Source organism: Hemitrygon akajei, chromosome 4, assembly GCF_048418815.1.
Source record: "Hemitrygon akajei chromosome 4, sHemAka1.3, whole genome shotgun sequence".
NCBI classification, from domain to species: domain Eukaryota; kingdom Metazoa; phylum Chordata; class Chondrichthyes; order Myliobatiformes; family Dasyatidae; genus Hemitrygon; species Hemitrygon akajei.
This window is the reverse complement of record NC_133127.1, coordinates 124,947,714-124,960,253: the sequence shown is the minus strand read 5'-3', so window position 1 is coordinate 124,960,253 and position 12,540 is coordinate 124,947,714. Positions and strand designations below refer to the sequence as shown.

The 12,540-nt window shown below is 38.4% G+C and overlaps 1 protein-coding gene across 1 annotated transcript in view; it reads left to right on the top strand.

Moving 5' to 3' along the window:
* LOC140726616 (protein diaphanous homolog 3-like) overlaps positions 1-12,540 on the top strand; it is a 567,224-nt gene that overhangs the window by 335,042 nt on the left and 219,642 nt on the right. Inside the window, exons 21-22 of the mRNA XM_073043216.1 lie at positions 2,458-2,697; positions 8,699-8,828. Coding sequence (XP_072899317.1) covers positions 2,458-2,697; positions 8,699-8,828 — 370 coding nt within the window. The remainder of the gene's footprint in view (positions 1-2,457; positions 2,698-8,698; positions 8,829-12,540) is intronic.

The window sequence follows — 12,540 nt, the reverse complement described above, 5'->3', positions numbered from 1 at the left end:
ACTTCATTAAAGCTTAGATTTTGACAGAGGATGAAGCACATAAAGTTTGTGAGTCTATTTTCCTGGGCTGAAGCATCTAGGATAAAGATAGTATTCAAAAGTAGAGCGGCTTATACAGTATCCATTAAGTCCCATATTGGACAACATGCTGCAAAATGAAGTGAGCATAATTCAGAAGATGTGTCTCTTGGGTGGTTGATGGTTGGATTGAGTTCTCCGATCTTGGCAATTTGCTTGGAAACATTTCATCGCCATGTGAGGAGACATCATCAGTGCGCTGTAGATTGTGATATGCTCTCTGAATGCTTGGCCTTTATACAAATTTTAATCAACTGATTGGCTGTGTGGTGAACTTTGTGCATTGTGGTCTGGAATTTTATCTACATCAGCTCATAAAAAGGATTGAGGACTGCAGCAAATATTACATCGGCCAAACTAGGAGAAAGTTATCCACAAGGATCCATGAACATCAACTGGCTGTAAAGCAGTGTGACCAACTCTCGGTAGTCTCTGCCCACGAAGGTAGAGAGGGGCACAAATTTAACTGGGCATCAGTGAAAGTCCCGGTGCAAGCAAACACATGGCACACATGCAAGAGTATTTCTAGAAGTGTGGTTTTCCACGAACAATTCTGTAAACAAATGGGTAGACCTCAATGCTATTTATGAGCTGGTGTGGGCAAAATTCCAAATCACAATGCATGAAGTTTGCCACACAGCAATGAGATTTCCTCCCCACGTCACAATTGAGTTTCCAAAATGACATCCAATCAGCTGAGCAAAAAGTATATAAAGGCCAATCATTCAGAGGATACACCACAATCAACAGTGTACTGGCGATGTCTCCTCGCCTGCTGACGAAACGTTTTGCAAGTAAATTGCCACAGTTGGAGAAGCAACATTTTATATGCCATCTGGGTAACCTTCAACCGAATGACATGAACATCAATTTCTCAAATTTCCTGTAATGCTCCCCCTTCTCTATTCTCCATCCCCTTTTCCCGTTCCAGCCTTATCTACTTACCCATCCATCACTTCCATCTGGTGCTCCTCCGCCTTTTTCTTTCTTCCATGCCCTTCTGTCCTCTCATATTAGATTTCCCCCTTTTTCCATCTCTTTCACCAATCAACTTCCCAGCTCTTAACTTCACCCCTCCCCCACCCAGTTTCACCTTTCACCTTGTGTTTTCCTCCCCTCCCTTCTAACTCTGACTCCTCATCTTTTTTTCTTGGTCTTGGCCCAAAACTTCAGCTGTACTCTTTTCCGTAGAAGCTACCTGGCCTGCTGTGTTCCTCCTGCACTTTGGTTGTGTTGTATATTATCAACTAGCACCATGAATTGTTTTGCAGGCTGTAAGATTCAAGATGACTATGACCCTCACTTCTGGCAGATATCTGTCACAATATGTGGCTGGAGGCTAAGATTTCTGAGGTATTTCTCTTTGGAGAGTTGGGAGCAGGGGCAAGACCCTTGACATAGGTTTCCTAATTCAAATCCTCTTTCAGTGCCATCTGCAAACCCTATCTTCCAGCTCATGTTAATTTGGAAATCCAACAAGATTTGTGAATTGGATCAATGAAAAGAGTTTGGATGAAAAGGCCATATTGCTTATCTAAACTCTGATTGAGTTTTGTATGTACTCTCCAGTCCTTCCAATGAACTTCAACCAATTCTGCAACAAACCTGAAGGATGATGAGCCTTTAATGGGAAATGTGAAACATGATTCCTATGTGTCTAATAAACACGGTTTGAAGAGGAATGCAATTAATGTGGGAGAACATAGCAAAGAGTAGGACTCAACATCAGATAAGAATAGGCATAGCATAACTCATAATAAACTGTAGATTGCCTTATCTTAGTTGAGTTAAAGGAAGTTTAAACCTGCATTTCCCTGGCTGGTTGTGAATATATATTTAATGGTTTGGATTGTTCTACTATAACCCTCCAGTTTTTCTTGATGAAGGCTATAAATTTAAGTTTAGGCTCAAACTTTGCCTAATTTGAAATTATTAACTTTATTCTTTTGTATTTCTGTATTAGCAATGTCCTGTTTAATTTTATCCAGTCAATAAAAACCTTTCTTTCCCAGCTCAGCAATAACTCTTTATAACCCAATAGGTTTACCATGTCACCCTTTTCTGATTGCTTTGTTACTCTGGGTCATAAGCACATATTACTTTTATATGATTTAGTGTTTTGGCTGACTGAATTGATCTATAGTTGGTTTGTGTCTTTTATTACTTCTACACTAGTCATTGTAAAATAAGCTGTTGGTATTTCCTCCACAAATTGAATTTCAATTGCTTCCTCAAGTGTCTTTTACTCCCGCATTCATTTATCTCAAATTTATAATATAAATTTCTACTGCAGATTGCTAACGCTAGTGGATAAACTACAATTAGATTCATTTGTTCTGAAGCTAACTCAGTATGTCTATTTTTTCCCTTCCTGATCAGATGAGCAGCATCAAAAAGCTGCGTCCACGACTGAATGCTATTTTATTCAAGCTTCAGTTTGAAGAGCAGGTGAATAACATCAAACCTGACATTATGGCTGTCACTACTGCTTGTGAGGAGATAAGGAAGAGCAAGAACTTCGGCAAGATGCTGGAGCTGGTGTTGTTGATTGGAAACTACATGAATGCTGGGTCTCGTAATGCTCAAACATATGGCTTCAACATCACCTTCCTGTGCAAGGTGAGTCCATGGCTCAGTTTAAATCTGAATTAAACTGAGGAATTTCTGAAATGCAACAACACGTACAGTAAATGTATCAGGTCAGTAAATTATGGAATGGGACAGTGGAGCAGTAGGCAATGTCACTGCTTCACTTCTTGTCCTGTCTTCATTCAATTTATATGTTTCCTATGTGACTATATGAGTGTTGTCCTGGTGCTCTGCTTTCCAATTGTATTCTAAAGATGTTCTGGTAGGTTAATTGTTAAGTTGTAAGAGGATTGTGATTGAGTGATAAGTTTAGGGAGGGTTATGTTTATGGCAAAGTAAGAGAATAAGTTGCAGGAAAATAGTGGGATTTTAAGAGTGTATTTGCTCTGAGAGCAGGCACATTGTGAAATATGAAAAACCTGCAATCCTGTTTTGTACTGCATAAGTAATTCCTTTTCAAAGGTATATTTACAAGTGTTCATGTTTACGAAAAATAATAATATGTAACCAGGGCATATGTAATTAGATAAACTTTTCTCTCCAAAACATCCATCCTTAATGGTAGTGCAAAATGATATTGGTGTATTAAAATCACAGAGTACTTACAATCTCAGTGAACATTATACATAGTGTATTTTTAACCAGTGAGATGAAGTGATTGAGATGTAAATATGTGAGACTAAGATTAGGTATGAATTTGCATGGGTGAAATTATTGTATAGGGAGTTTTAGAAAGAAAAAAGGAATGAGAGAAAGAGACAAAGGATATATAAGAATTAAATGTAAAATTTATCTTCTTAATATCTTCATCTATAACCTCCATCCTAATGAAAGGAATTTCTCCACCTAGGGTGGAGAGGTTTATCAGCTCTCATCAACAGTTGTTGTGCCATTAAAACAGTACATAAACAGTGCCTATAAAAACTATTCACCACTCTTGGAAGTTTTCATGTTTTATTATGCACATGCAGTTCAACTTTTAGTGTGATTATGCAGAAAGTTTGAAGTTAATAACTCATCTCCTTCTACCTTAGGCACAAACTTATCAATCACTCCTAATGAGTTATTAACCAACATATTTATTTCTTTTACAATTGGTGTACAGTACCTGCAGTGTATTCAATTCACAGAATGCACCAACGTTACTCAGTTGGACTGTTATGACAGCACTTCCCAAGTCTGCAAACTCTGCCACCAAAAAAGGTCTGGAGTAGCAGACACAAGGGTGCGTTATCACCTGCAGGTTTCTATCCAAGGTGTATGCCATATTAATTGGAAATATGTGGCCCAGCTTTTGTCACTGGACTTTTAATCCTAGTATGCCCTCATCAGCAATTCTTCAAGAATACAAGGACAATTAGAGATGAGCAATAAGTGCTGGCATTGCCGGCAACGTCCAAGTCCTGAAAAAATGAATAAATGTTGCAAATTGCACCACATGCAGTAGGTGAACCATCCACCTTATTTGATAACCTCTCCCCATCTTGAGCAGTTTGGCACACATTTATCTATAAAGGTACACAATTCCCTTTCTGTCTTCAGCCTTAGGTGCTACTGAAATTTGAATCTGTTGTGATCATTAACATCCTGCTACAACATTCATCTAGTACAGATTGTTCTGGAATTTCTACTTGTAAGAATCTTATATCCCTTATTAATTAACTATATCATGAACTGTTGGGGAACCATTTCTCAAATATCTTTAGTATTAACATATAAATATTTTTCTTTAAATATATAATCTCAAGATGAACATAACATACTAAAATGTGTAACATTCTGCTTACAGAATACAGAGAAAGAATTTATTTTATCCCATTCTAAGCCATCTACTCACAAAAATCACAGTGAATTAAGTGACAATGCTGATATTACAGCCCATGCCTTTTTTCCACTAAACAATAATTTTTTAAAAACCCAACCAAATAACGATTAGATTTCATTTGGTATTTTAGTACGAACTAAAAACTGAATTTACTGATCATCCATCCAATTACATGTCTCACAGCATTCCACATTGCCTTGTCTATTACAAATGACAGTTGCTTAGAAAATTTGATTTTAAGAACGTTATGTTTTTCCAACATTACGTGATGGGAAACAGTTTTATTGATGAGCGTCTCACATGCAGCTTAAATTGTACCACTCCAAACTGTTAACCAGCTGCTTCAAATTGCAGTGCACACGTTGCCAGGCTCAGACCATTGCACAATTATCATGTCATTTTACTTGTGTCTATAGTTCATACCATTTGTAACATAACCTGAACTATCGACCTGCAAGTAATAACTGTTGTTTGGCAGTCAACAGAGAACAAGTATGTTGCCATAATTTTGCATGTTCTATTGAAACACCATTTGAAAGGCTACTCCTACTAAAATGTGAAACCTCACACACTACCGCAGGGCTTCCTCGAGGCTGTTTACACATGCTGAAAGGTATTTGTTATCACCACATGATCTAAATTGGACACCTGCAAACTATTTGCAAGGTATCTCAGTGATAATCATGCTGGCAGTATGTTTCAGGGGGAGCTTCAGGCCAGATCTTGCAGGTGCATGACATGAGATTACACAGAAAAAGGAAAGGAAATTGCAATCATGCAACCTCATTGCAACCAAAATTGCAACCTCACCCCACAGTCTACATGTGCACATTAATCTTTACCTCAGTGCATAAAATAAAATTGGAATAGCTTATCAATGGAAGCAAGAGGAGAGAAAATGTCTTGTTTTTCCAATGATCCTTTTGGTATCCTTTTGAAAAGAAACAAGCTATCAGTTTAATATTTCATCTGAAAGAGGTGGAATATGTTATGGTGGATAATCATTTATGTTGTAGTCTATCAGCCAATATAATTTAACTCAGTCTCCGTGGACATGTTTTATTTCAGTAGCATGGGAAGATTTTCCTGTTTCTTCCCTGGGCTGTGCTGGCACGGCAGGGTACCTTGATAAAGCAGGTTGAGCATAAGCTTGTAAATTAAATTATCCATTTTACTCATCTAAATCTATAAATTGGATAGACTTTCTCACATAATTCACTCTGAGCTGTCCACGTACCCAAAGATCAGGTACGTCCATGCAGAAGTTCAGGAGAATTCCACTGTGATATCAATATCCCACAGTCACAACCTTAAGGGGCTCTTTGAATAATTTAGTACCTTTTTAATTATATTTTTAGCACCAAACGTAGTAAGTGTTAAGGGGATGATCTGATAGAGTTCTTAAAAGTGATGAAATGTTATGATCAACACACACAAAGTGCTAGAGGAACTCAGCAGGCCAGGCAGCATCTATGGAAAAGAGTATAGTCAGCATTTTGGGCGGAGAGTCAACATTTAAGGCCAAGACTCTTCATTGGGACTGGAGAAAAAAAAGATGAGGAGTCAGAGTTAGAATGCGGAGGGAGGGGAGCTATATAAGGTGTATCGGAGGAGCAACACCCTGTATTCTGTCTGGGTAGCCTCCACCTGAAGGTGCGAACATTTCGATAATGCCCTCCCACCTCTTCTTCACTATTCCCTATTCCCATTTCCCTCTTTCACCTTATCTGCCTATCACCTCCCTCTGGTGCTCTTCCCCTTTTTCTTTCTTCCATGGCTTTCTGTCCTCTCCTATCAGATTCCCCCTTCTCCAGCCCTGTATCTCTTTCACCAATCCAACTCCCAGCTCTTTACTTCACCCCCCTCCCATTTCACCTATTACCTTGTGTTTCTCCCTCCCTCCCCTCCCCGATCACCTAACTCTGACTCCTTATCTTTTTTTCTCCAGTCCTGATAAAGGGTCTCAGCCCAAAACGTCGACTGTTTATTCCTGTCAAAGATGCTGCCTGGGCTGCTGAGTTTCTCCAGTATTTTGTGTGTGTTGCTTGGATTTCCAGCATCTGAGACTTTCTCTTGTTTGTGAGATGTTATGATCAGGTAACTAGGGAATGATTTGCTTCTACCAGTCTAAACGCGTTTGAGCAAATGGAATAATCAATCTGAGAGAGAGAAGATCTTTAAGTGGAAAGTGGTTAAATTTTACAAAGCACTGGCTACTGATGCTGAATCAAGTCAATAATCTACAGTGAGTTACTTAAGATGAAAGGGTTTGTGAAGTAAGCAGGACAAAGAACTTAGGGTAGAAAGTCATGAAGAAAAGCTCCAGTGCATTTTTCAGGGACCTTAAGGCCAGTTTCTATTTGTTTTTAAGATGGGAAGCCACACAGGATTTGAGGCTGCATCCCAGATATCAAGAGTTCCTAGTTCACAGCTGATCTGTGTGTCTGAGGCATTTAATCACTGTTAAGATCCAGCTTTACAGTCAAAAGATGCAACACAGATGAATTCCTCTGTCGATAAGTATTAGGACCTAATACGTACACAGTTTTATATTACTGCAGTAGTATTGGTAATGTTCTGATTTGTTCTGTATTTCATTTAAATACGTACCGTAGATTCCGTACTACAGAGCGCACCTGATTAAAAGCCGCAGGCTCTAATTTTAGAAAGAAAATCAATTTTGTACTTGTACAAGCCGCACCGGATTTTAAGCCGCAGGTGTCCCACGTTGTAATATGAGATATTTACACAGAAAGATATTACACGTGAGGATTTTTTAACTTTTAATTAAATCCGTATGGTAACATAAACAAATACATAATGCAAATGCTTTTTTTCAAACCGTGCCTGTAACACGGCTACTTTTAAATATACATACGTATCGGTAACACACAAATTACGTTGCGTATACTTTTTTACTGAACAGTGCACGAACAACATTCCAATATCTCCTAACGACTGGTAAAAAAATATATACTGCAGCCTACCAGGAAAAGTTATTGATCACCTTTAACTTAAAAGCAGCGTTTTCGCTCGGGTCTAATGCGCTCGCCCCCACCTTCCCGTTTCTCCAAACCGGTATTTCCCCACAAGACGCGGCGAAACCGGATGTGACGTCATAGCATTCCGGGATGTAGTACAGAAAACAAATATACTTAAAACACTTCTAACTTTAACTAGAAAATACTAACAAATGAATTACTAAGCGAAAATATTATAAACTAAATAACTGCCATAAAGGCAGCACAATGCTTTCCTTCGAGTGTTTTCCATGTTGATGAAGGTGAGTACAAATGACTGATTTACAATAATTTAATTGTGAAAGTGCGCTTGATTTATCGTACAATTTCATTGGACCTCTGTGAACTACTCATCAATTTTATTGGTCTACTGTTACGAGGCAAAATGTTTTTGGCGGCATGAAAAAAACCATGCATTAGCCGCACCGTAGTAAAGGCCGCAGTGTTCAAAGCTGTTCAAAGCGTGGGAAAAAAGTAGCGGCTTATAATCCGGTATCTACGATAATTTGTTACTCAGTTTGTTGTTTTTATCCCTTTTTAACTATTTGCATAAAACTTTGGCTCATTGCGGCAGACACTTATTTGGATTAAAATGTATTGGACTTGATGTGTCCCAATTAACTGGAATCCACTGTGTAACAACAGTTGAATTCATTAAATAGAGAACTAAGAGTGCATATGCTGGAAATCTGGAGCACACACAAAATGCTGGAGGAACTCAGCAGGTCAGGCAGCATCTAATCTGTATGAAGGGTTTCAACCCAAAACATTAACTGTCCATTTCCTTCCATAGATGCTGCCTGACCTGCTGAATTCCTCCAGGATTTTGTGTGTTATATGAGTTAAATAATAGTTATTATAAATTTATACTATCAAAACAACAAAAAATGTGTTCCAACATTTTTCATTCTAATAATTGCTAAGTCAATAAAGCTGGAAATGTACAGCAATGATTCTGATCTTTAAAAAAATCATTGGAAAAGCTATGGAGGTGAAAATTTAAACTGCACCTTGCAAATTAATGCAAAGTTTTGTATCAGAGCTTATCTTCCTTTTTCATATGCAGTTGATGCAAAGTCTGTAAGCATAAAAATGCTAGTGCATTGAAAATGATTTATTATAACAAAATATCACATGATGGAAGTATTCTTAAATCAAAAAATACTTTGCTTTTTACAATCTTCAGCTGAATGATACCAAATCAACAGACCAGAAAATCACATTTCTGCATTTCCTAGCACAAGTTTGTGAGGAGAAGTATCCAGATGTTTTGAAGTTTGCAGATGATCTACAAAATGTGGACAAGGCTGCAAAAGGTACATGTTTATATTTGACATTCTAATGCTACAAAGAATATTATCAACTAAAGATGGAGCATGCATTTCAAATATTATGTTTTAAATAATCAAAGTAGTGGATGGTTGTTAAATATTTATAATTATGTACAGGTTGTTTGAAGAATGAGATTATATTGATTTATGTAGTTGGCATTGCTAAATAGTGAGCTGGGTGCAGTAAAATTAAAAAATGCTAAGTACTTTGGTGGTTGTAATGCTTATTCCCCACTACAAATCATTCAGGTGTATCAATAATAATAGTTATTATATAAATTTATACTGTTGAAACAACGCAAAATGAAGTGTTTAACATTATTGCTCATTTTACTAATTGCTAATATGGGCCACTCTGAAAGAAGTAATAAATGAAAACAAGGAAGAGGAGAGAACCAAGCAGGAAGGTATCTTAAAATGTTTCAAATAAAAAAAATTATAAAATCACATTCCATTTATCATGACGTCAAATCCAGGTTATGAGGCAATCACACATCCACTTTCAACAGCCCATATTATCACGAAATCTCAGTTTTTATGATTTTAACAAAAAATTGTGCACAGATCTCTCAATTTTCATCTGGTTCCATTCAAGTCAAATGACTTAATTTGAGTCTCAATGGCATCTTACAATACAGAGGGATCTCGTTTAGTAAAAGAACTCTTCTTCCTCTCCTCCATAGGTAGAAGGAATGATACCTTAGAGCTTGGACTATTTTCATTTCCCAAAGAGTACTGCCTTTAAGTACAAATTTACCTATACTCTTTAATTTATTTTATATGTCACAAATGGAATACTGTCTTGGTGGTATGAGGTTCTCACAAGTTAGCAGGATGAAAAGATCACAGGGCTCCCAATTTATACCTGGAGTTTAATAAGAAGATTTCGTACCCAGTATTTCACATTTGTTCTCTTGAAACTGCAAAAACGTATTTTAACACTAGTTTACAAGTACTTTAACTTAGTAGAAGGAAGGTCATCTAATAATAGGTCATATGATAATCCACTTACAGCAGCTCTAAGAGACACAATACTGTGCTGTGAGTGGATTATCATGCTACCCATTGTTAAATGGCTTTCCCACTACTGAGCCAAAGACCCTTCTCCGTTCTTATATAAAATATTTAGAATTGCCAAAAGCCGGCACTGTTGCAATACATATCCAAAGAAAATTAAACATATTTGTAAGGATATCTCTATCAAACAAAAGCCATCTCTGTTAGCTTAGTGCCTTCAGCATATCAAAAATGTGCCATAGGAAGGTTCTCAAAAAATCTTTAACACCCTATAATGGGAAACAATTAGGACACCAAAAAAAAGGTTTCGCCCAAAAAGTTAGATTTTCAGGTCCATTCATGGTCCACTCTTCTATCAGATCCCTTCTTTTTAAGTCTTTTATGTCGTCCACTTATCACCTGCATGCTTCTCCCTTCATCACCTCTCCCCCTCCCCCTCCCCCACCCATCTTCGCCCTAATCTGGTTTCATCTATCAACTGACAGCTTGTACTCCATCCCATCCACCCTTCTCCTCGTTCTGGCTTCTCCCCTCCCTTTCCAGTCCTGATGAAGGGTCTTGACCTGAAATGTCGACTGTGTATTCCTCTCCATGGATCAGAATCAGAATCAGAATCAGACTTTAATTGCCAAGTACCTATGCACATATAAGGAATTTACTTCCGGCAGATGTTGTCTCTCTGCTCATAACAATAATAATGATAAATATAAATGAAAATATAGATTATACATATAGGTAGTGCAATCCAAGTAATAGTTAGCCGACAGTTAACCGGCAGTTAACTGTTCAGCAAAGTGACCGCAGTAGGGAAAAAAACTTCTCCAGTGCCTATTAGTCTTAGTCTGGAGGGATCTGAAGCGCCTACCAGACGGAAGCAGATCAAACAGTCCGTGCGCAGGATGGGAGGAGTCCTTTATGATGTTCCCCGCCCTCTTCTTTAACCTGGAAGAGTACAGGTCCACAATAGAGGGCAGGGAGGCTCCAATGATGCGCTCGGCAGTCCTCACTGTGCACTGTAATCTGGTTCTATCCTGCTTGGTGGCGGCTCCAAACCACACAATGATGGAGGTGCACAGGACAGACTCAATGACTGCAGTGTAGAACTGCAGCAGCAATTCCTGAGGCAGACCGTATTTCCTCAAGAGCCGCAGGAAATACATCCGCTGCTGGGCCTTCTTCAGGATGGAGCTGATGTTCTGCTCCCACTTCAGATCCTGAGAGATGGTGCCTAACCTGCTGAGTTCCTTCAATATTGTGTGTGTTGCTCTGGGCTTCCAGTATCTGCAGATTTCTTTGTGTTTAGATTTTAAGGTGTGTTTTAAAGGAGGGAAGAAATTTGGGGAAATATGGGAGAGAATTCCAGAGGTTAGGGTGTTGTCTCTGAATGGATTATGATAAATAATATTGTTTACTTGGATTTTCAGAAGGCTTTTGATAAAATACCACACGAGGCTACTAATCAAGGTAAGAGCCCATGGTATTACAGGAAAGATACTAGCATTGATCGAAGTTTTGATGACTGGCAGGAGAATGGGAATAAAATAGGCCTTTTTTGATTGGCTGTCAGTGACTAATGGTGTTCTGCAGGGGCAGTGTTGGGATAGTTTCTTTTCACATAATGATTTGGTTGACAAAATTGATGGCTTTGTGGCCAAGTTTGCAGATTTACGAAAATCAGTGGAGGGGCAGGTAGTGATAAGGAAGCAGGGAGTTTGCAGAAAGACTTAGATTAGGAGAATGGGCAAAGAAGTAGCAGATGGAATAAAGTGTAAAGAAGTATATATGCATTTGGTAGAAGGAATAAAGCTTTTCTAAATGGGAAGAAAATCAGAATTGCAGAGTGATTGATGAGTCCTCGTGCAGGATTCCCTAAAGGTTAACTTGAGTTTGAATTGGTGATAAGGAAAGCAAATATAATGTTCGTATTCATTTCGAGAGAACTAGAATATAAAAGCAAGGATGTAATGCTGAGGCTTTATAAGGCATTGTTCAGAATGGATTTGGAGTATTGTGAGTGGTTTTGGGCCTCTTATCTAAGAAAGGATGTGCTGGCACTGGAGAGACTCCAAAGGAGGTTCACAAGAATGATTCCAGGAATTAAAAGGTTAACATATAACACTTTTGATGGCTCTGGGACTGTACTTACTGGAATTAGAAGAAGGGGGGGTATCGCATGAAACCTATTGAATGTTGAATGGCATAGAGTGGATGTGAAGAGGTTGTTTTCTGTAGTGGTGGAGTTGAGGATCAGAAAGCAGAGACTCAGACTAGAGGGATGTCTTTGCCACATATGGGTGTGGAGGCCATGTCATTGGGTATATTTAAAGCAGAGATTGGTAGGTTCTTGATTAGAAAAGGCAACAAAGATTGTGAGGTGGAGGCAGGAGAATGGGGTGGAAAGAGATAATAAATCAGCCATGATGGAATGGCAGAGCAGACTGGATGGGCCAAGTGGCCGAATTATAATTAAATTCAGAAATTAGTGAGTCCCCAGAATTGGGGGCTATAGAAAGATATATGGCTGGAAGTTTTTACAGAAATAGGGAGAACCAGAACTAAAAGTTAAATGGGGGCCAGCAAAAGTCAGCAAGCACAGGTAATGGGTGAACAAGTTGTGTGTTACGATGCAGTGCCATAGGCAATTAGGTATGTATGCAACCAAGTGAATGTGGTTCTATCA